We start from the raw sequence: 23,028 nt of genomic DNA, 5'->3' as shown, positions 1-23,028 counted from the left end.
TCTTCATTTCGCAAATATTTTGGAGTAAAAAAATAGAGTAGAATTAGAAATGTCATAAATAACTAGTTTTTTTATAAACAGTTTATGGAATTATATTTTTGTACGAAAGTTTTAAGTTTTTTATATCGTATGATTTTGATAAAGTATGTGTAAGGGCATATTTTTGTATAAAACATTAGACAGGCACTGCCCTTCGGAACCCACACCTCTCTCTCCCTCTGAAATGTGTTTGTTCTGGTTTACTTGAACACGTTCAACATCACCATGTTGTTCTCTCTGTGCAATGGTCGGTGATTCCTGCTCTGGGCATTCCTTCACTGTGTCTCCAAGTTGTGTTGATATAACTCCATATATGGCTTTTTATTTCATCCAATATATATCAAAGGTTTCCACTTTTTGACAGAACTTTATATAATATATTTTCTATAAAAGATGCTCATGCTAAAAATACATTTCAAATGTAAAATTAAACAAACAAAAGTTTAACAACTTTCACTATTTAGGTGACGAATATTATCTTTTTATTTGAACAAAAGCACAAATATGTTAAAACTGAGTAAACAATACATAGAAATGCACCACAGTGCTATCTGCTTAATGAGCTTGAATGCTTTCTCCAAACTTGTGGGTTAAGCTCTTTATATACTCCTTCCTAACCGGGTGATCTTCCTGAGGCCGGTTATATGGTGTCCAAACCGGTTCTCCCACAAACAGCCTCATCAGCTGCAAAACCAACCAATTCCTCAAAATCCAACAATCAGATCTTTTTAATAGCAGATGTAATAGTTTCATCAGCTAGCGTTTTAGTAGAGAGGCTGTATAATACCTTGATGTAGTTGCTGGTGTCGAGTGTGAACCGGTGGTAGATCCCAGCAGGAAGAACAATTAGATCGCCCGGTTTCATCCAAATTCGGATCCAACGGTCATCCTTGTCCCTAACATCAAAATAGCCACTTCCTGCTAGGCAGTAGCGAATCTCTTCGTCCTGGTGAATGTGTTCTGTGAAAAAGTTCTTCAGCTTCTCCTCGTAGTTGCTGACTTTCTCGGGACACAGATCCAGCAAATCCTACAATGAAGATTAATTTTATTACGCATCAATTTGAACATGAGGGAGAGTGATAGACATGCACGTACCATGTAATCGTAACCCCTTTCATCTCTAATCTTGGCTAGCTCGGAATCATTCTCGTAGTTCTCAGGGTTCAACTTCCAGTACAATACTCCCAGTTCTGCAAAACACATCACAGCTACTGTGAGAGACATTTGTAAAGTTGTATACTCTGATATTGTGTATATTTATTTGATCATATTCCCTTATAGTTTAAGTTTCTTTCAGGTGAGCTCATATGATTTATCTTTTTAATCACATATCCAATACAATAAAAGTTGAGGGTAAGTGAAGAAGAATGAGTTTTCTTTTAGATAAACTTTATTTTCCTTGAGTTGTTTGATTACAGAGTATCTTTATTTATACTTGAAATGTAAAACCCTAGAACACGCGCAGGTGTCATCATCAGGTGTCGTCACAAAGATCTAAGGCTGAGAAGGCGTTTGCCAGCTTGATCGTATACGCTCCTTGAGTCGTGCTGGTTGTAGCTGGCGTGAGTACTTTGCTTTTGCCAGTAGCAGACCGTTGGGAGCTTTGTTGACTGGATGAAGACAAAGATCCTGCAGGCTTACTGATGGGCTTTCTCTGAACTTGGGCTTCATCATCTGATTGGGTCAAAATGGCTTTGCCCTTTTGTTCAGTAGTAAAGCGATGAGGTAAGCCGGTGTCGTTTAGCTTCAGTGGTTACGTCAGGCTTAGATCCTGTTTCTATTGGCAACAGCTATGTACCTGCACAAGGTAGGACAGAACCTGATGAAAGATCTACTCCTCAAGATCTACTCCTCAGGATAAAGGTACTCCATCATCATTGAAACCACTGAAGCTAAACGACACCGGCTTACCTCATCGCTTTACTACTGAACAAAAGGGCAAAGCCATTTTGACCCAATCAGATGATGAAGCCCAAGTTCAGAGAAAGCCCATCAGTAAGCCTGCAGGATCTTTGTCTTCATCCAGTCAACAAAGCTCCCAACGGTCTGCTACTGGCAAAAGCAAAGTACTCACGCCAGCTATAACCAGCACGACTCAAGGAGCGTATACGATCAAGCTGGCAAACGCCTTCTCAGCCTTAGATCTTTGTGACGACACCTGATGATGACACCTGCGCGTGTTCTAGGGTTTTACATTTCAAGTATAAATAAAGATACTCTGTAATCAAACAACTCAAGGAAAATAAAGTTTATCTAAAAGAAAACTCATTCTTCTTCACTTACCCTCATGGTATCAGAGCTGCAGTCGATCTGTGGACTCAAAAAAAAAAAAAAAAAAGTGTCACCTTGATTTATGCTTCTGTCAAACCGACAATACTCACCCAGACAGCTTTAAGCTTCCGACAAACAGATCCAGACAAGAAGAAAGTTTCTTCTTTCTCAAGTGCTCGTGTCTTCATTCTTCTCAAGCATTGGCGGGCTCCAGGAGTAACAGCCGACCAGAAGAAGACCGTCGCGGAGCATCTTGCCAGCGTCTTCCCTCACCGAAAAAAAAAAAAACTGAGACTTGGTTTCTCTTCTCACAAAGGCAGAAGTTTTATGTCTCCTCTTCAACATTGATCTTCAGTAGATGCGATACTCCAAGGTGCTTTGCTGGGACGACCTCATAAGGGGCCAGAAAGAAAGAGGACTTCATCTTCTTGAAGATTCAGCTTCCACACCATTATCCACGGTATCATCTATGTTTCTCTCATTTGCGACAGAGGATGGAAAATTGTTGTGTCTTGGATTGTCTTGCTGGCTGGTTTAGATTCATAGGTCTGGAACCTGAAGTTAAATGAGTAGGCTGCGGTTGGTTATAACAATGGGTTTATGGCAGCAAGTCTGGTTTTGTTAAAGCACACAAGCTGTTCGCTGAAATGCCAACGAGACAATCAGATTGTTTAAAGACAGAGTTTTGGTGCTATATTGATGGGAATCAGAGAGTTATAGGATGGTTTAGTAAGTGTGGAAAGAGAGTTTGCTTCTTCATAAGACATAGTAAGAAATAGGTAAAGTAAGCCTAGATTCATAGTGAGACAAAAAAAGGTCACAATTATACCTCTGAGTGAGATCAACTAAGCTCTCCAAGTTCAAAAGAAACTTCTGAGTGAAGCCATGTGATACTCTCCAAGTATAGGCCTGAATAGATCTCACACTTAGTTTGTTTTCCATGAAGAAGAAGAGCCATTTGCCTACACTACAAGCATCCTACTTCAACTCGTCATGTCTCCTTTAAAGCCATCTTCAGGTGCATTCAAACTTGTCAGCTTGGTACTCACCCGCTGCCAAGTTTGCGGGGGAGTATTGAAGTGAAGCCCAAACCAATATTAAGCAGCCCAATAGTATGTCATAGTCTATATGTTTAGGGTTCTTTCCTAATGCATATATATATGAGTTCTGTCTTTCTATCTCGGTAACTAAGGCTGCGGTTTGTGCAGCCAAAACCATATCTTTATGAATATCATTTCAGAATCATTTTGATCTTGGTGGCAACCTAAATCTCTTCTCACTTCTTTACTTTCTTGTTCAATAAAGCTTTAATAAGCTATCTCTATTTCTGTTTGAATAAAGCTATTTGAGCACTTTCTATATTTATTCTCAAAAGTAACACAGCTCAAAATTTATTCAAAAAAAAGTAAGAGTAAGTTGGAGCGAGAGAGGAACCTGCCAAGTAATCCATAGGGAGGAGCTCTTTGGGGTTAGGATGATGAGGAAGTCTCTGATCTTCATTGCTATCATCCATTAACCATGCCTGCATCAACACTCACATAGCCTCAAGAATCTCGGAGAAAGAAAAAGCTATCGAATTCAGAAAACAAATCCAATTATAGTGAAGAAGAATTAGGTTACCTCGAGAGCCATTCTTGATCTTCGTTCTGTCTGTGTGAGTGCTTCGATTTCAATCTCATCTGAACTGATGACGATGAAGAGGTCCAGTGTATAACAGAGCATTTCCTCCCTCGATGATTGTCACGTGTACGGCTTATGATCATATATGTATGTTTGTTTCCTCTAGATTTTTATTTATTTATTCTGGTTCCAAAAATTCTACTTTAATTATGGACCTTTTTTGTGTTCAAAAAAAAAAAAACATTATGGACCTCAGATGTAGGCTACAAGCCTACAACAAACAAGAAAAGTGTCACATCTTTAAAAAAAAAAAATCTCTGCATAAGCTTATAGAAAATTAACATTACACAGTTTAAGCTAAACAATCAATAGTAATTTTTTATTTCATATTCAATATATTTTCAAAATGAATAAAACAAAGTAGTAATTGCAAATAAAAAAAAATTAACTTCTAATTCGTAAACTTTAACCCTTTAAATAAATCATAAACCTTTGGATAAATCTTAAACTATAAATTAAAAACATTAAACACTAAATATTAAAAACACTAAATTCTTAATCCTAAATCCTTGGATAAAAAATATTAGTAGTTATTAAAAATAGAATTTTTAAATATTTTTAGCGCCGTGAGGAAAACACTAAATACTAAATAATAAACTCTAAACCTTTGGATAAACCATAAACGTTTAGAATTTATCCAAATGTTTTGAAGTTAGGATTAAAGGTTTAGTGTTTTAAAGATTTAATGTTTAGTGTTTTCGAGTTAGAGTTTATTTTTATCCAAAGATTTAGAGTTTACCCAAAGATTTATGATTTATGATTTAGAATTTATGTTTTAGTATTTTGCTAATGGCGTTAGAAATATTATTTTTTGAAATTATTACTATTTTTATTTATTTTTAGTTTTTATTTTAAAAATATAATATAATTTGAAAATATCTTATTTTAAAAAAAACATTAAATATGAAATAATAAAATATTATTTATTGGTGAACCTACATATTCACTTAGGGAGTAGACCAAACAATAACTCTGTTGAAACCAATGTTTTTAAACCCGACCTAAACATTGAACCAGATGACATTCCAGATCACCGGATAATATTCCAGGTCATCGGATTATCGGATCGACTGCGGGTTCATAAATGAATTAGTTATATTTTATAATAATACATTAACTATGAAAATAAATATCTTGAAACTAAACTTAAGTTATTTCTAAATGTTATATAAAACATAAAATAATAGTTTAGATATTTAGAAAATATTTAACTTTAGTTTTCATATTTTATTTCTATTTTACATTCAAAATATCAAAATAGTTAAGACTATCCAAAATATATTTGTAATAAATTAACAACTATAGCATCTAACCAAAAATATCAAAAGATTCAAACTTAAAATTTCATAAATATTTAAATGTCTAATTTGAATAATAAAACTAATAAATCAAAAATAAAACATCATTAATAAATTATCGATAACAAAAATAAACTAACACCAAATCAAATCAACTAATTTTGGTTCTCTCTACCATCGTTTCGATTCATTTTCTTCAAATAAAAACTATAAAAATAATAAGTAAAAGTTATATATTTGTTCAACCGGTAATCGGGGTTTAGTGGATTTTAAAGGATTTTATTGGGTTTTTAATATCTATTCTATTAATTCTCTAGCATGACCAGTTAATAAAGATCAGGTCCAATTTAAAAAAAAAATACAACTATAATTACCTTTTATTAATCGATACTGTGTCATAACTTCCAATCCAATAGTCCAATATTTTCGGCACCACTTTTTTCTTTACATATATTAACCAACAAACCAATATATAAAATAACAATTGTATTTCTTCCTTTTGGGTTTATTCAAATCGTAATTGATAATCTATGTTACTTTTTTATAATATCACTGTGATATTATCATGTATTTGGTTATATTTTCTTTTTGTCAGTATTCCATCCAAATTAATTACTTTAGTTTTTACATATTTTTTTTTCATTTGAAATACAAAATATTAAAAATAGTTTAGAGTATTTAAATTATTTTTGAAACAAATTAAGATTTATGACATCTAACAAATAATATCAAAACTTAAAAGTTCATAAATATTTATAAGTGTAATGTGAATAATAAATAAACTTTAAATTCAAAGTAAACCAAAAGTAAAACATTATTAATAAATTAACTAAAACAAAACTGAAAAACCTAACTTATTTATGAAAAATATACAAAATAGATTTTAAAAACATAATAAAAAACTAAAAGAAAAAAGTAAAAGTAAAAGTTATCTATTAGTTCAACCAACGGTTCAACTGATAATCGGTTTATGGGTTTTAGCGAGTTTATGCGGGGTTTATTAGGTTTTTAAATATTAGTTTTTTCACAAGACCCAAACCGTATTTATCTTGGATCACCGGATTTATTATTTTAACCGTGGGTCCGTATCAGTTTTCAAAACACTGACTATGAGACTTTGATTTTTGGGTCAATTCTGAGTCGGGTATTTTTAGTATGAATATTCTTGACTAATTATGTTAAGTCCAGTTGGTTTATGTTAATACAATCGAGTATCAATTCATGGAATAAATGTGTGTAGTTTTAGTTGATGCTGCTTATATTTTTTCTTTTACTAGACTTTGGATTGTATTTTAATTTGTATATATGTATATGCTGACCTATTTAGAATTTAAATATCAATAGTAATATGAACGACAAAAAAAACACTAATAGCTTTTACAATATTATCGATGTATTGATACTATAATTGTTACAAACTATATAATACATTTTGTATCAAGTTTAATACTATATAATATGGAAATTATTAGCTTTTTATAATTTAGATTATATCTCAACATCTAATAATACTGCAGACAATTTATGTACGTCTTTTTTATTTGAAAGCATACGTTACCAAAATTATTATACAAAAACAAAATTAAATTAAGTTAAAACATTTTATTCAGTTTAAAATAGTATACCCGCCGCTGATACTGAAAGTATATTATAAAACTAAATAAATAAAATTTCGAATATTAATTTTTAAAAATTAATTCTTCAAATATCTACACAAACAATCTAACAAAATTTTGAAAATTGATTCATTTTCTTTCAAATATGTATCTAAACAAATTATATCTATACTATTAAAAGAGAATTATTACCAAAAAATCTGCTTAAAAAAGTTTTGGCCCCTTTCACTAACTAATTATTTTTGGTCCAGCTATTTTAAAATACATGAATTGAAAAAATAATAATTTAAAATTTAAATCATGTATAATTTTTTTATTATAAATATACTTTTATAGTAATTAAATTAAATAATGATTTTTAAAATAAATATATAATCCAAGGATAACCACAAAATTAAGCGGAGCGGATGCAGGTACAAAATTATATGTTTGCGGGTTGTACGGGTCATATTTTTTAACCAAAACAAAATTGAAAATCCGTGGGTTAGGAGTCAGCGGGACGAGTTCAACCCGCAATCCAACCTTAACCGTGCGTATACGAGATTAATTTTTAAATTGCTATTATTTGATAAAATATATTTTGATTAAAATTTATACACAGATATGATTTAAAAAAAATACAAATATAATCAGAAAAAAACAAAAATCTAGTTTTTTTTCTTAAAACACAAACTAGATTTATCTTAGGTCACCAGATTTACTGGTTCAACCGCAGGTCTGGGTCAGATTTCAAAACACTATTAAAACTAAAAAAATGAAATTATTTATTGGTTCAACCAATGATTCAACCGATATCAAATTTCGGTTTTTAGTGGATTTTACGGAGTTTCGAGTTTTAAATTTTGTATTTTCACAAAACTTAAACCAAGTTATATTGGATCATCAGACAGCAGATGCGAGTCGGATTTAAAAACACTGATTGAAACCCACCTCCCACCTTCCATGTCTATATCTCTACCAAGATACAAAACAATACAATACCTTTTTAATTATCATCATTGTCCTTCGTTCAAAGTCTTTACTTTTTGTTACCTTTTATATGTACATATATAACTGTATATCAATTCAATTTTCAAAAAGATATTTTCCAAACTAGCTGTACCAAACATCCTAATTTTCTAAAAATGTTTGGATTTATTAAATTAGCAGGATGTGATCTTAATTTATAACTTAACAGATTCAAAAATTATTTTCTTTTCTACCTACTTTCTATTAATATCTTTATATTATTTGTTTTTTCATAGATTTTGCATCAGTTCTTACTCAACACCTTAAAACACTATTATTTTCTCAGTTTCTTACAATTAAATACAAAATATTCATATTTTTATATAAGTTTAAGAAATATATAGAAATAATAAAAACTCCAATTAAACATCTAATTTCTTGATTTAATTATATACTTACTTGCTAAGTATTCAAAATTGAGAAATAAAAAATCTCGACCAAAAGTACTAAACTTTTCTCAAGCTATATAACCAATATCGCTCTCACTCATTTCATTCTCATAAATCTACAAAAAAAAATATACAACACAAAGAAATAGAAGATGAAGAAGATGAAAATGGCCCCTTCTTTTCTTTTCTTTATTTTCCTTTTGGTAACGGAAATGTCCTCTTCGTCATCAGCAAACTCCTTTGTGGATGGCAAATACAAAACAAATCTTTTAACTGTGGGCTCATCATCTTCTTCGCCTTCCCCGCCGAAGAGTCTTTTGGTGGCAACGCCGGTGGATGAAGGAGAGTATCCGGTGGTGATGCTCCTCCATGGTTACCTTCTCGAAAACGCATTTTATTCCCAGCTTATGTTGCATGTCTCCAGGGGCGTCCCTGATATGGTGGAGACCCTAAACAATTTAGTAAGGAATTTTCAAAAAAAAAAAATTTTGCAAATCGGAAGCCTTTTTCCATACTAATTTTTGTAAAAAATTTGGGGGTCCTAAGCGGATGTTTCACCTCGCTATGCTCAGGACCACCCCTGCATGTCTCTTCCCATGGCTTCATTGTCATCGCTCCGCAGGTTCAGTTCTATCCCACAATTTAAATTTAAATTAGTTACACTTCGTGACAAAAAAAATGGCTACACTGTTTCAGAAATTAGTTAATTAGCCATTCTTATAAATAGTTATGATGGAATAATGCAAAGTTTAATTTACAAAAAAAAATAAAAAAAATAATGCAAAGTTACGTGGAGAAGAAAGGATCTATAGATTTTAAATTGAATACAAAATAATGACGAAAAAAAAAATGACGATACATTTATAATACACACAAAAGGTAGTGCAATTGGTCATATATTGAATGATAATTTGTTTGATGGCTATACAATGCAATTAGACGTTGGTTACACATTTATATAGTAACTTTTACATTCCAAGAGTATTTATGGAAAAAAATAGTAAAAGACTACATTTAAGATTTATGGAACAAAATAGTAAAAGACTACATTTATAAGAAAAATGTAACCAATTGAATGGAGTACATGAATCATGATGCCACGTTCTCATAGTTTATTGTCCTGAAACCCTTATTTTTGTTTGGCACTTATGAAAACCTTAAACAAGAACAAAAATAAGAACAAAGAAGCAAATCGATGGGTCCATTTGATGTGTAATTTTTGTTTTCGTCTCAAATCAATTTTTGCAATTCCTTATAATCTCTCGATTTTTTCAAGAATCATATTGGTTACACATTTATATAGTAACTTTTACATTCCAAGAGTATTTATATGTGAATCAAATTTCTTGGTTCTGTGATATTCAACAGTTATATAGCTTCGCCGGACCAGACACGACAGAGGAGATAAAATCAACTGTGGAGGTTATGGATTGGTTATCAAACGGACTAAAACACTTTCTTCCAGCACAAGTAACACCAAACCTATCCAAGTTCGCACTCTCCGGCCATAGCCGTGGTGGGAAGACCACATTTGCCGTGGCCTTAAGGAAATTTGGATACTCGTCCAGCCTAAAGATCTCGGCATTGATCGGTATAGACCCGGTCGATGGGGCAGGGAAAGGGAAACAAACCCCTCCTCCAGTTTTAACGTATCAACCAGACTCATTTGACCTAGACAAAATGCCTGTTCTAGTGATCGGTTCGGGGCTTGGTGAAACTGGCGCGAACCTGTTTCTTCCTCCGTGCGCGCCTGCCGGAGTGAACCACCGAGATTTCTTCCAGGAATGTCAAGCTCCAGCGTGGCATTTTGTGGCAAAGGATTACGGGCATATGGACATGCTTAATGATGATACAGGAGGGATGGGAAGGGTACTTATTTTTTGTGTAAGAATGGTAAACAGAGAGTATAGATCTCAAGAACTCAAGTTTAAGAAACAAACTTTCTTATTCACCACTTTCAATAGCTTAGAAAATTCACTCAAAAACTAAGCTCTCAATCACACAAAAACGTGATGATCACTTTCAACTTACATTGCTTTATATAGGCTAAGATAATTTCCTAAACCTACTAAGGATAACTCTTTCAATATTCCTAATCCTATTACAAGATAGACTTCATGACCACATTAGGATTAGGTTAGCTTATGTCTTAAGCTATTCTTTCAAGCTTATCAACATTCTCCCTCTTAAGCTTGACATCATCTTCACACACCACTTGTACTCTAATCAGCTCTCTTAATTCTTTGAAACGAACTCGGTTAAGAGACTTGGTTAGAATGTCGGCTCTTTGTTCAACTCCTGAGACGTATTCCACTTCAATCTGCTCGTTCTCAATACATTCTCTAATAAAATGAAATCTTCGATGGATGTGTTTACTACGGCCATGAAAAACGGGGTTTTTAGACAAGGCAATAGCAGACTTGTTATCAACCCGTAACACCACCTTCGTGCACTCTTCTCCCATAATCTCACTTAAGAGTTCTTGGAGCCAGATAGCTTGTTTAGCAGCTTCTGTAGCAGCCATAAACTCTGCTTCACAAGAACTCAATGCCACAATCTCTTGTTTCTGAGAGCACCATGTTATAGGACTGTTTCCGAAGTAGAAAATGTGCCCTGTTGTACTCTTCCCATCATCAATGTCCACATTATGAGAGCTGTCACTGAAGCCAATCAATCGTAGTTCTTCTTTCTTTTCGAAACACAGACCAAGCGAAGTAGAACCCTTCAAGTACCTTAGTACCTGTTTAAGTGCAGCTCCATGAGATTCCTTGGGCTCTTTCATATATCTGCTTAATACTCCTACGGCAAACGATAAGTCTGGTCTAGTGTGTAACAGATACCTCAAGCAGCCAATGGTTCTTCTATACTCTGTTTCATTAATGCTTTTCTCCTTTGGTGACTTGCCAAGTTTTACATTCACCTCCATCGGTATAAGAGCAGAGTTACAGTTTTGCATTCCAACTTCTTCAAGTATTTTCCTTGCATAGCTATCTTGTGACAGGATGATGCCTTCATTCGTTTGACTCACTTCGATTCCTAGATAATATGTTAACCTTCCAAGGTCACTCATCTCGAATTTTAACGCCATCTCTCCTTTAAACTCTTTGATCAGACACATTGATGAACCTGTCACCAACAGGTCGTCAACATAAACGCATACAAGAAGTAAATCACCTTTTACTTGTCTTCAGTAAAAGTGACGGTTCCTTATAGCAACGAGCAAAGCCAAGATCTTGAAGAATTCTGTTTAGCTTAACATTCCACGCTCTCGGAGCTTGCTTAAGACCGTACAATGCTTTATGCAATCTATAAACCTTATGCTCGTTTCCTTTAACTTCAAAGCCTTCAGGTTGTGAGACATATACTTCTTCCCTTAGTTCTCCATGTAAGAAAGCAGTCTTCACATCAAGATGATGTATCTCCCACTCGCATGAGGCAGCAATAGCTATGATCAAACGAATTGTTTCGATGCGAGCTACAGGTGCGAAGACTTCATCGTAATCAATGCCGTGCTTTTGAACGTATCCTTTAGCTACTAGGCGCGCCTTGAATTTACTTATGCTTCCATCAGCATTCCTCTTCACTTTGAATACCCATTTTAGTCCAATAGCTTTAAATCCCTTCGGCAAATCAACTAACTCCCATGTACTGTTTTTCTCGATTGATCTCAACTCTTCTTTGCACGCATCTATCCATACTTTATGTCGTTTTGCTTCGTTGTAGTTCCAGGGCTCGTTGTTAATAACCATGAGTAGTCTCTCACTTTCCACTTCTGCTATCAAGACGTAGTCTTCCAAATAAGTCGGTTTTGAACTCACTCTGCTTGATCTTCTTACATTGGCTTGCTCTGTTTCAGGAACAGAGTCGTCTTCCTCGTTAGACACAGAGTCGTCTTCTTCGTCTTCTGTCGCTTCCACCTCGACTACTTCGTTCTCACTCTCAAATTCGGACTGATTCTTATTAGTTCTCACCGGTATCAAGCTATCTGAGAACGAGCTCTGTTCTGGTCTTGTATCATCTTCATTATCCCAACTCCATCGTTTTTCCTCGTCAAACAGCACATCGCGACTTACAATTATCTTCTTAGTTGTCGGGTCAAGCAATCGATAAGCTTTAGAACCAGGTTCGGTTCCTAGATGTACTAGAATCCTTGACCTGTCGTCAAGCTTCTTTCTTCCAGCAGTCTCTGTTCTTGCATAACAGATGCAACCAAACACCCTTAGGTGAGCAACATTCGGTTTCTTGTTCTTCAAGCTCTCGTACGGCGTTTGTTCTTGCAAGGACCTAGTTGCGATTCGGTTAATCAGATATGTCGCATGTCTAACTGCTTCTCCCCACAGGGCATTAGGTACTCCCATATGCTTAAGCAAGCTTCTAGTCATCTCGAGTAGGGTGCGGTTTCGTCGTTCTACGACTCCGTTTTGCTGTGGAGAGTAAGGTGCTGTCGTGTGTCTGTTGATTCCGTGTGTCTTGCAGTAGTTATCAAATTCGTGAGAACAGAACTCTCCTCCTCTGTCTGTTCGAAAGACGCTTATTTTCATTCCAGTATCTTGTTCTGCAGTTTCTTTGAAAGCTTTGAACTTGGTAAAAGCTTCACTCTTCTCTGAGAGTAGTACAGTCCACATGTATCTGGAGAAATCATCGATTAAAACGAATACGTATCGTTTCTGTCCTGCAGTCCGAGGAGTAATGGGTCCACATAGATCACCGTGAACGAGTTCAAGAGGCCTTGTTGCTCTAAAGGAAGTAGCCTGAGGAAAAGGTTTCCTTGATTGCTTCCCAAGTAGACAAGACACACAGGTTTCATGTTTTATCTCTATGTTTGGTATTCCGGTGACCAAATCTTTACTTATCATCTTCTTCATTGTTTCTGTGTTGACGTGACCCATCCTGGCGTGCCATCTTGACGATTCTGTAGACGTTCCGGTGAGTAAGCATTCAACAGTGTCTGTCTGCAGGTAAACCTTGTAAAGTCGATTCTTTGCTCTAGCCGTCCTAATAATCAATGCTCCTTTTCTATCAAGTAAGGTTAGTACGTCGCCTTTCATTCTTATCTCGCATCCATTCTCGGTAGCTTGGCCTAAGCTAACAATGTTGCTTCTTAAACCGGGTATGTAGTAGACATTGGCCAACGTCTTTTTCTCTCCGTTCTTCAAGACAAATTTGACTGACCCTTTTCCTTTTATGTCTATGCGAGAATCATCTTCAAAACGTACTACTCCTGCAACATTGTCATCCAATTGGTAAAACAGGCTTCGGTTCCCACTCATGTGATTACTGGCTCCGTTGTCTAGGTACCATATATTCTCCATATCTTCTTCATCCTCAAACACACTCGGTTTCACCTTTTTTTCATTCAGATATACTAGCTCATGCATCAACAAGTCGTCTGCTACTTGTGTATCTTCTTCCTTTTTTTCAACAGTTTCTTGCAGCTTCAGCTTTGCATCAGGGAACTCAGATGCGTAGTGGCCAGTTTTGTCACAAGAGAAGCAGGTAATATGACTTTTGTCTTTTGTTCCGTACTGACCCTGTTTATATGCTTCTCTTTGTGCATAATATCCAAGTCGTCCTCGTCCTCTTCCTCCTCTAGAGGTTCCTCGTGTGCCGCGTCCTCTTCCTCTTCCATAGCTTTCTTGATATTGTTCATTATTTGCGTACATAAGCTTGCCACGATCATCACTCTGTTCTTCTTCATCATCTTCGTTTACTCTTTCCTCATATGCTTTTAGTCTTCCAACTATATCTGCAAAGCTAGTCTCATTAAGGTTTAGCATTTGTTCAATAGACGCAACCATGAAGATATACTTCTTTCTAGGTAATCCTTTCAAGAAGCGTTTCACAAGCTTAGGTTCGTCTATAGTTTCGCCAAGTGATGCACACTTTGAAGAAATCTCAGTTAACTTACCCACGAAGCTATCGATACTGTCTCCTTCCTTCATCTTGAGCTTATCAAACTCCGTCATCAGAGTCATCACACGTGCTTCCCTTACTCGTTCCGCTCCTACATGTCTAGCCTTTATTGCTTCCCAAACGGCTTTAGCCGTTGTTTGATTTCCTAATTGCAAGATTAGGGTTTCAGGAATAGATTGCCACAACAAAGCTATAGCCATGTAATTTTTCTTCACATGTGTGCTTCCTTCTTCAATAGTTTCCCAAACATCATTGACCTTAAGAACCATTGTCATCTTCATCGCCCAGACGGTGTAGTTAGTAGAGTTAAGCATCGGAAGCTTGATGGTTGAGGATCCAACATCTTTGTTACTCAGCTCGGTTTCATTCTTCATCTTCTTTATGTCTCCCATGATAAAGTCTCGAAAACGTTAGTTAAACCTAGGCTCTGATACCAATTATAGATCTCAAGAACTCAAGTTTAAGAAACAAACTTTCTTATTCACCACTTTCAATAGCTTAGAAAATTCACTCAAAAACTAAGCTCTCAATCACACAAAAACGTGATGATCACTTTCAACTTACATTGCTTTATATAGGCTAAGATAATTTCCTAAACCTACTAAGGATAACTCTTTCAATATTCCTAATCCTATTACAAGATAGACTTCATGACCACATTAGGATTAGGTTAGCTTATGTCTTAAGCTATTCTTTCAAGCTTATCAACAGAGAGGACCAATGAGGAGGTTTGTTGGTGGAAGTGTTGTGGCGTTTTTGAAGGCTTCTTGGGAAGGAGATAATGGTGAATTGGTTAATATCAAAGATAAGTCTGCCGAGGGTCTTCCTGTAGAAATTCAGGAATCTGAGGTTAAAAAACTAGTTTTCTTAAGGTCAAAAACTACTGCTATGTAAGTATGTATTTCCTATATATCAAAATATAAGTCTTTACATTTAAAAAAATTATATATGTTATTCTGTGTGCTCTTGGCTCATGGCTCATGAAACTTAACCCCATCACATTCAAAAGACTTGGGAGGGTTTATTAGATTAGGAATTAAAAAGATTTTGAAGGTTTAAAGATTTGCATGAACTTGGATGGATTTTAATAATATTTGGATGGTTTTGATGAGATATAAAAATCCAATAGTTATTGGTGATAACTTTTCTTTTATATTCACAAATTTTGAGTGATTAAATTATGAATACAAATGATGAAAATTTAGAATAAAAGTAAGTCTTTTTTTTAAATGTAAAGAGATCTAAAAATTGTGTATATTTGAAAATTTGTGGATATTTTTATATTTTTCAACTTTTACAAATAATTTAAAACGATATATAGTTTTTTCAAACTTTCCTTATTATAGAATAATGAATGTTTTTCTTTCATTTCAAAGTTTTGATTCTTTTTTTTTATAATTGAAACTAAGACAAAAATTAGCCTCATTGGGACATCTCGTAGTTCTTCCAAAAGGCTTGCTCGCTTTCTTAACAAAACCACATCACACAACAGAGCTACAACAGCCTTACAACACATTCCTTCAGACCGTAGGATTTGGTCTTCATCAAAGGTATTTATCACAGTTCTAGAAAGATGTAAATGTTATAAGAGAGGACTTCCCGGCCAAGTTGAGGCAGAAAGGGAGATATATCTAAATAAGTATATAAGCACTACTTTCAATTACCATTCACGCCAAAATAGAAACCACAGAAAAAAAACAATGTGATTCAAACATATACACACGACAAGACCATATAAATATATAATATACATTCACATGACTAACAAATACTTGGAATGAATGATTTGGTTTGTTCTGAAAAATCCATCAACACCTCCTCCACTAACTCCTCCAGCAACTTCAACTCTACTTCTTCTCCCATGCATTCCATTTCCAATCTCAACCTCTCCCTTGAACCAATCTCTGCCACTTCAGTCCTCACCACTCTATTCACCGCCAAACTGCTCAAGTCTCCGTCTTCATCCCACCACCGACACTCCACTCTTCCGTTACCCTTTAAACATTCTTGCATTCTGTTCATCACATAAACCCTCAATGTCTTACCAGAGAGAAGAAGAAGCATATGACTACCACGTCCAAGATAGCTCGGTGTTAGCTCCAAGAGCAGTGTGTTAACGAGGTCAAACACTAGCTTCTTCACGTTTGGTCCCAGTCTTTGATGTTCTGTTGAGGAGTCTGCGTAGCTCTCTCTCAGAGATGGGTCTAATGGGCTTTCTACGGAATGCCATCTAGACAAAAGATTGTCTATGATGGACGATGGAGATGATGACTCTGGTGGCTCTTCATCGAGATGAGCTGCTGATAAGAGTGTGTTGATGAGGAGACGCAAGTCTTCTTCCTCGTCTCTTGTGGACGCAGTAGTAGACTGTTTTGATGAGTAGCACCGAGCTACTGTTGTTGAGTCGTTAAATGAGAAGTCCCGACCAATGGAAGGAGATTTTCCTAGTAAGTTGGGCATCATCATCTCCGGTTCTGTTAAGATTTTTTCGGTTTAGTCAGGAAACAGGATAAAGAAAAGAGTGAGTGAGTGCTTGCTTTTAAGATGAAATTCTTACCAAGAGAAGAGGATGATCTATTCCAAACAGAGGAGTTAAAAAAGACTTCATCATCCTCATCAGAAGAAGTTTCCAAGACTGAAACTGGAAAGCAAGCTGATACTCCTGCCTGTTGTGTTGTGATACCCCAAAAAATAAATATATATAAATAAAAAAAGAATGCAACATTTGAATGGATTGAACATCAGCCAGCACATATGATCACAATACCTCTTGAGAAACCATGCTTCTGGCAGACACTGATTCAACGTTACAACAACGAGAATCCAAGCTTGCCTCATTAGATCTCTCAGTACTTGCTTTCTTGTTCCTTGAGAAAAGAAAGTTTGAGACTTTACCCTTCAGAGACCATTTCAAGCTCTTCGATTTTGTCAGCTCCCCAGCAACTTTGGACTTGCCCTTGTTGAGACCAAGACTTGTGGATGATGATTCAGCAGGGAGAGATTTTGACCTCATAAGGCCTTTGAAACTGCCTTCTTCCTCTCTACTGAAACTGCCAGGCAAGCAAGATGCAGACACTCCAGGATCATTTGTTTCTACTGTCATTGAATCAGGAAGTGCAAGCATATCACCTAAAGAAATGTAACCACCTCTCTTCTTCTCAACGACTTTGGCCTCTTGCAAATTCTCATTTGATGCAGCTGCTGCCGCCATCAGTGCCCATCTCTCCGAGAGCCGTTTCTTGGCCTCTCTGCAGACTGATGAAGACTCTGGAGAACCACTAAAAGGGGAAGAAGGAGAAGAAAAAGGACTATCATACTTGTTGATATAGTCCCATGAATGCCTAGAGACCGGAGACATGATTTCAGAATCTGCATCATAACTATCATCAACTGTATATCCGTTGGAGAAGACAGAAGAATGTGAAGTTTCATTCACTCTCCTCCTAACCACATCTTTTGCCTCAAGTAAACCTCTCGGCGACGTTGGACATGATGATGAAGTCTTTGTGACAAGGCCAGTAGGTTTCAGAACAACTATTCTAGTTGATTGCTTCTTCTTAGCTCCCTCTCCGGATGATGATTCAACGGCTGCTTCTTCTTCTTCATCAATGGGCTTTGAAGGCTTGAGAATAGTGATCATCCGGTTTGACTTCTCAGGGAAACTATGGAGACGATGATGAGAGAAGTCCTGCAGAAACTCGAGGAACAGCTCTTTGTTTGAACTCAACACTTCCATAGCTTCTTGAAACTCCTTGGAAGACCGAAGCTTCTCGTCTGTAACCAAGCGTTTGGCCTCCAAGAACTTCTCACGGACAATGTCCTTCTTCTTATTCTTATTGCTTAAACCCTCCACACCTCCTGGTTTCTCCCAAACCTCATAGACATCTTCTCTACACTCTCCGTGGCTTAACGACCTCTTTAGCCGAGGTTTCGAGCTGTTGTTGTTACCATGTGGAAAGGAGGAATCAAGACCCATTAACTTGGCAACCAAATTTGTCGAACCACCACCACCACCGACCGTCAGTTCAAGTTCTTTTGACATCTCCTCTTCTAAAAGCTTCTTCATTGGTGTTCCAATTATATCCTGCAATCACAATGAACACCTTTTTTTTTAATTACATGTAGAAAAAAAAAACAGAAAGCTGTTTGTCTTTTTTAGAGGTTTAATTAAAAAAAGAACTCACAATTTTATCTTCTATCAGCTCAAGTTGATTCCTCTTTATAGACCCTGTGAAGACATAAGTTCATTATCAATCTATAGCTTTGTAGCTTAAGAAAAAGGACAGAAGAAACCAAACTAACCATGGTCAAAGTAGGGTTTATCGGTGAGAAACTTCTTCCCGGTATTAACTGTTCCGAAGTCGAATAGGTTTACCATCCGACCCAAACATCCTCTCTGCTGAACGTTTCTTCTTCTATTCCGATTCATTTTCAACGGCTGAGACATATGACAATCAAGTTAACAAAGTATAAATGAAAAAAAAAACAGAGTCTTTCTTGAGCAAGTTGAAGTACACAAAGACAAACCAATAGTATAGAGGAAGACAGACAACTTAGGATTCAAGAAGACAATTTTTTTTTTTTGACAAACCAAACAAAGGACAATAATCTTTATTAAGGGAAACAAAAATCTTGGGAAATAAAAGAAGGAAATCTTGAGAATTAAAAGAGCAAATCAAACTCGTTGAATCAGAAGCATTTATTAGCCGAACCAAAGAGATAGCGTTTACAAACGCAAACGCAGCAACTGCTTAACAAGTAAGAAATAACAAGGCAATAATAATTAAGAGAGGCGAGTTTCACAGGGAGAACGTTTGGTTTGAAAAGGAAAGAGAGCGCAAAAAGGGCGAAAAATCAGGAACGTATGTATCGCTTTTCTTCACCGAGCATTTCGCAAAAGAAAAGTTTCACGAAGGAAACGTCGTCGTTTTCAACGGACAACGACAGTTCGATAGAGAGAGAAAGACAGAGACTTGTCAGTCGGAATCTGCATTACCCCGTGAAAAGAACTAGCCAGATATTCGGTGGACCAGTTACAAAGGTGCGAGCTTTCACGCCGGAGCTTTTTTTCGCCGGAAGGCTGAAGCTTGTGAGAAAAAAAAAAGAGGCTGAAGCTTGTTTCGCTGTTAAAGAGACTTTTGAGTCTAAGAAGAAGAAGATTGTGGTGACATCACCGACGCAATGTCGGACGCGAAACGCGTGGATTAAATGCGATTAAATAGAAGGCGACAGGTACGGAAGTGGATGTAAGAGAGAGAGAGGGTTGTGTGTGTGTTGTCCATGGATAATGGAGCAGGTTACGACTTTGGAACAAAACGGAGTTTGGTTTCTTTTTATTCTTTTCAAACGCGTTTCTATTATTATTACAAGGTTGTATTGTATGTTCTCCATTAATTATTGATGTCGGATTGTTTAATTATTTGGATGATTATATTAACTTAATTATAAAGTATTCATATTAGTTTCCTTATAACTATACTATATTAGAATATTCAGATTTCCTTCCATTCATATTGACACTTATGTTATATTTGATGAATATCGTTTTATTTTATAAATGCTTTTTTTTTGTTTAACCTTTAGCTAGGCATATAAATGAATTTGACATTAGTTAATATGCATGTTGGGCACTTTTACTATTAAATTTTGTTAGATCATTTCGAATTCATCTCTATTTTCGTCTCTATATATTTTTTTAAATAATAAAAAATCTATCATAGAAGTAGATTTGTTCTAATATATGTATTTATAATAGATTTCTCTATTTATAAAATAAAATATAGAAATTGTTATTTACATCTCCAAAATATAGAGGGATAAAGTATAATTCTTCTATATTTTTATCTAAAATAGAAGAAATTTATCATAAAAACATACAATGGAATAAATCCATATTTATAATAAAAATCTCTATTTTAGAGAAAATATAGAAATGTATATATTTTTAGTATCTTTTGAACCATATTTGTTAGCTACCTAGTTCAAAATTATTAATAAGGAAGCCATTTAATTTACTAATAATACTTTTGAAAATTATTCTATATATTAATAAATGAGTAATAAATAAATAATTACAATTGTATAGCGACTAAAAGTAGGCACCAAAACTTGTGTTTAAACAAAATTTATTTAAAGATACATGTTTTAGAAAACAATATATTCAAAAATAATTTTTTATATTTTAATGCATAATTTATTAAATAATAATCACTAATTGTAAATTTCAGATAAAATTAACTGCACTTATTTAATTTTATTGATTCAAAATTATGGTAAATAGAGAATAAAAAATTATGCATAATAATTAAAATTTAATATATATTATTTATATGTGTAAAATTCTAAAATAGGTATCATTCTGACACATATGAAATTTTAAATAACTAGATATATACTCACTCAATTTCATATTAATTGTCATTTTAAAGTTTAAATTTTTTATTTTTTTTATGTTTTAATGCATTTATTTGATATTTTTAATGTTACACTAATATTTTTCGTCATTAACCAATTGTTCTAATATTTTTTATTACCCTTATTTTTATCATAAAATAATAAATTTAATATTTTTATCTGTGTAAAAAAAACTTAAAACTACATATAAAATGAATTTGGGAGAATAATAGACAGAGGAAAAAAAGAGCTAAAATTTTCCTATAACAAGAAATTATATACATTCGCTTCTTATATGAATCAGAGTTTCCTGATCACACTCGCTTTTTTTAGTTTATCAAAATAATTATGCTACTTCTTTTTTTTGCCAAATATTTATACTACTTCTTTTTTTTTCTCTTTAAACTGACTCGCAGATGTCCAAAATGTTAATATTCAATTTTGTTAACTTGAAAAAGATTACTCATGGTTTAGAAAACAATAACTTTTCACATGTTTCTTATATTTAAATTTATCTTCTATATAAAATAAAACAAATGGTAATTTTATTATAAATTTATTATGGGAAAATAAAATTGAAGTAAGGAAAGTGAGAATAATTGTAATCATTGCGGGATTATTAAGGCATGCAAAATTTTAAAATTTGAAAGTCTTGGAGTATATTTCAACTATACGTTAATGGAACAATAATTATGAAGAGTGAACCCATGCTTTCATGATTCTACAGTTTTGTAAGAGATTTGATTATTTTTGTTTTATTTATATAATAATTGCATTACGTTATTTTGTGCACGATATATAGGGGGAGGAGGAATCGTTATTAGCTTAGGCTACTGATGCGCTTCGAATTTATTTGATAGGGTACAGAGTATAGAGTTAGAGAAAATCATTAATTATTGGACTACCACTGACCCCTAATAACTATGTAGGCAAGGCAACAAATGTAATAAGTACAACTTGCCTGATAAAGACTTCATTATTTTATAATATAAGCGTCCCTATAAAAAAAATTTATCAGAAGGGTCCCTATTAATAATATCAAACATTATTATTCCAAACTAATATCTGTAAATACCAAATACTCTTCAATCATTGTAGCCTTTCCCCCAAACTTCATAGCTTTGTAACAGAAAGGGGTTTGACTGGTCTCATGAGCAGAGCTGACACTTCGGATCATTACCTGTAGATTCCGCCCGTTTGATTTGCGAGGCGGAGCGGATGCAGATCGACGAATTCAAAAAGTTCAAAAGCGGAGTATAGATGTGGGTTAAGTCGATGTTAAGAGGTGAATGCGGATTGATCAAATTTGAATCATATATATTCGTCACTCAGTAAAATAAAATAAAAAAATTGTATAAAAAGTAAAAATATATAAAATATTAAAATTATATAGCTTAAATTATAAATATATAATTTTATGAAAATAATATATAATAAAATAATTATTTTAATATTAATTATAGATCATGTGAATTATCCGCAAATCTCAACGGGATGCAAATATATGACTTTTCCTTTCCGGATTATACGAATCCGAATTTTAAATAAAAAGAGTAGATGTACGGGTTGGCGGATCAAGCGTGATGACTGACCCATGAATCCAAGTCATATTCATGAACAGCAAAAAAAGAAAAATTAAGGGAAAAGAAAATACTATATAATTTTCTGTTTGTTTTAGTAAAAAAGTTTTCAATTTGTTTTGGTTTATAACGAGATGATGATTTTAATTTTTAATATAAAATTTATTAACTTTTTATATTGTATGATTCTTAACTTATTAATTTTTTAATTTTGTTGAATTATGGTTAAATAAATAGTTAATGTTATTTTGTCTATAATATATTAGAAAAATAAATATTTTTTCAGTTTGTGTATAGTGTGTATACACTTACAGACGTAAAGCTTTAAGTGATTATAAACGGAAGAACATAATAAGTTATTCAATTCTTTTTTTTTTAAGTTATTCAATTCTTTATTTTGTAGAGAAACAAAAAATTTGCATAATAGATAAATTAAATTTTCGTTTTCTATAGTAAATGAGTGAAAACAATATTTGTACCTCTTTCGTTCTAATTGGATATATTTGAAAAAAAGTAGACAATTTTATTTATACCATCATAACACATTATATCTTTTTTGTCGCAAAATCACATTATATCTACTCTCTCATATAAGTTTAGTTTAAAATTAGTGTATTGTTGTAATTTGTGTATTCCTGTTATGCATATGTAACACGAATTTTTAAATATGCGCCAAGCAAAAATTTAGATAGAGCTCTCCAGAACATTAATTATGGTTGAAATCCAAAGAAAAAAAAACAGAAATTAGTTTTCCAACTATTATTAAAATGGCAAAAAATAATAATTTTGAACACTGGTTACGAAACCTTTAACCGCTAGAGAAAAGTTGGTTAATAATGAA

General features: G+C 34.0%; 3 protein-coding genes and 1 long non-coding RNA gene across 5 annotated transcripts; 1 reads left to right on the top strand and 3 right to left on the bottom strand.

The window, feature by feature from the left end:
- Positions 1–439: 439 nt before the first annotated feature.
- Positions 440–4,088, bottom strand: LOC108828440 (acireductone dioxygenase 4). Its single transcript, XM_018602137.1, has 5 exons — positions 3,931–4,088; positions 3,745–3,832; positions 1,135–1,229; positions 827–1,066; positions 440–723 (listed from the first exon to the last, which is right to left on the bottom strand). The coding sequence occupies exons 1-5, from the start codon at positions 4,030–4,032 to the stop codon at positions 595–597; spliced, it is 654 nt and encodes a 217-aa protein (XP_018457639.1). The 5' UTR covers positions 4,033–4,088; the 3' UTR covers positions 440–594.
- Positions 2,319–3,738, bottom strand: LOC130500363 (uncharacterized). Its single transcript, XR_008938982.1, has 2 exons — positions 3,140–3,738; positions 2,319–2,952 (listed from the first exon to the last, which is right to left on the bottom strand). It is a non-coding gene; the product is annotated as an uncharacterized LOC130500363 (long non-coding RNA).
- A 4,339-nt stretch (positions 4,089–8,427) lies between the features above and the next one.
- On the top strand, positions 8,428–10,290 carry LOC108825985 (chlorophyllase-2). Its single transcript, XM_056993538.1, has 3 exons — positions 8,428–8,722; positions 8,893–8,923; positions 9,670–10,290. Exons 1-3 carry the CDS (start codon positions 8,454–8,456, stop codon positions 10,288–10,290), a joined length of 921 nt encoding a protein of 306 aa, XP_056849518.1. The 5' UTR covers positions 8,428–8,453.
- A 5,560-nt stretch (positions 10,291–15,850) lies between these two features.
- On the bottom strand, positions 15,851–19,489 carry LOC108828068 (uncharacterized). 2 transcript variants are annotated; one of them, XM_018601625.2, is made up of 6 exons: positions 19,211–19,489; positions 18,517–18,652; positions 18,399–18,442; positions 16,982–18,298; positions 16,772–16,880; positions 15,851–16,688 (listed from the first exon to the last, which is right to left on the bottom strand). In XM_018601625.2, exons 2-6 carry the CDS (start codon positions 18,641–18,643, stop codon positions 15,976–15,978), a joined length of 2,310 nt encoding a protein of 769 aa, XP_018457127.1. In that variant the 5' UTR covers positions 18,644–18,652; positions 19,211–19,489; the 3' UTR covers positions 15,851–15,975. The 2 variants fall into 2 exon arrangements, with proteins under 2 accessions (XP_018457127.1, XP_018457126.1); XM_018601624.2 differs by lacking the exon at positions 19,211–19,489 and having other exon boundaries at positions 18,517–18,826.
- Positions 19,490–23,028: the final 3,539 nt, after the last annotated feature.

The sequence above is a fragment of the Raphanus sativus genome, chromosome 9 (genome assembly GCF_000801105.2).
Source record: "Raphanus sativus cultivar WK10039 chromosome 9, ASM80110v3, whole genome shotgun sequence".
NCBI lineage: Eukaryota > Viridiplantae > Streptophyta > Magnoliopsida > Brassicales > Brassicaceae > Raphanus > Raphanus sativus.
The sequence above is the reverse complement of the archived record's forward strand: the minus strand, read 5'-3'. Positions and strand labels throughout refer to the sequence as shown.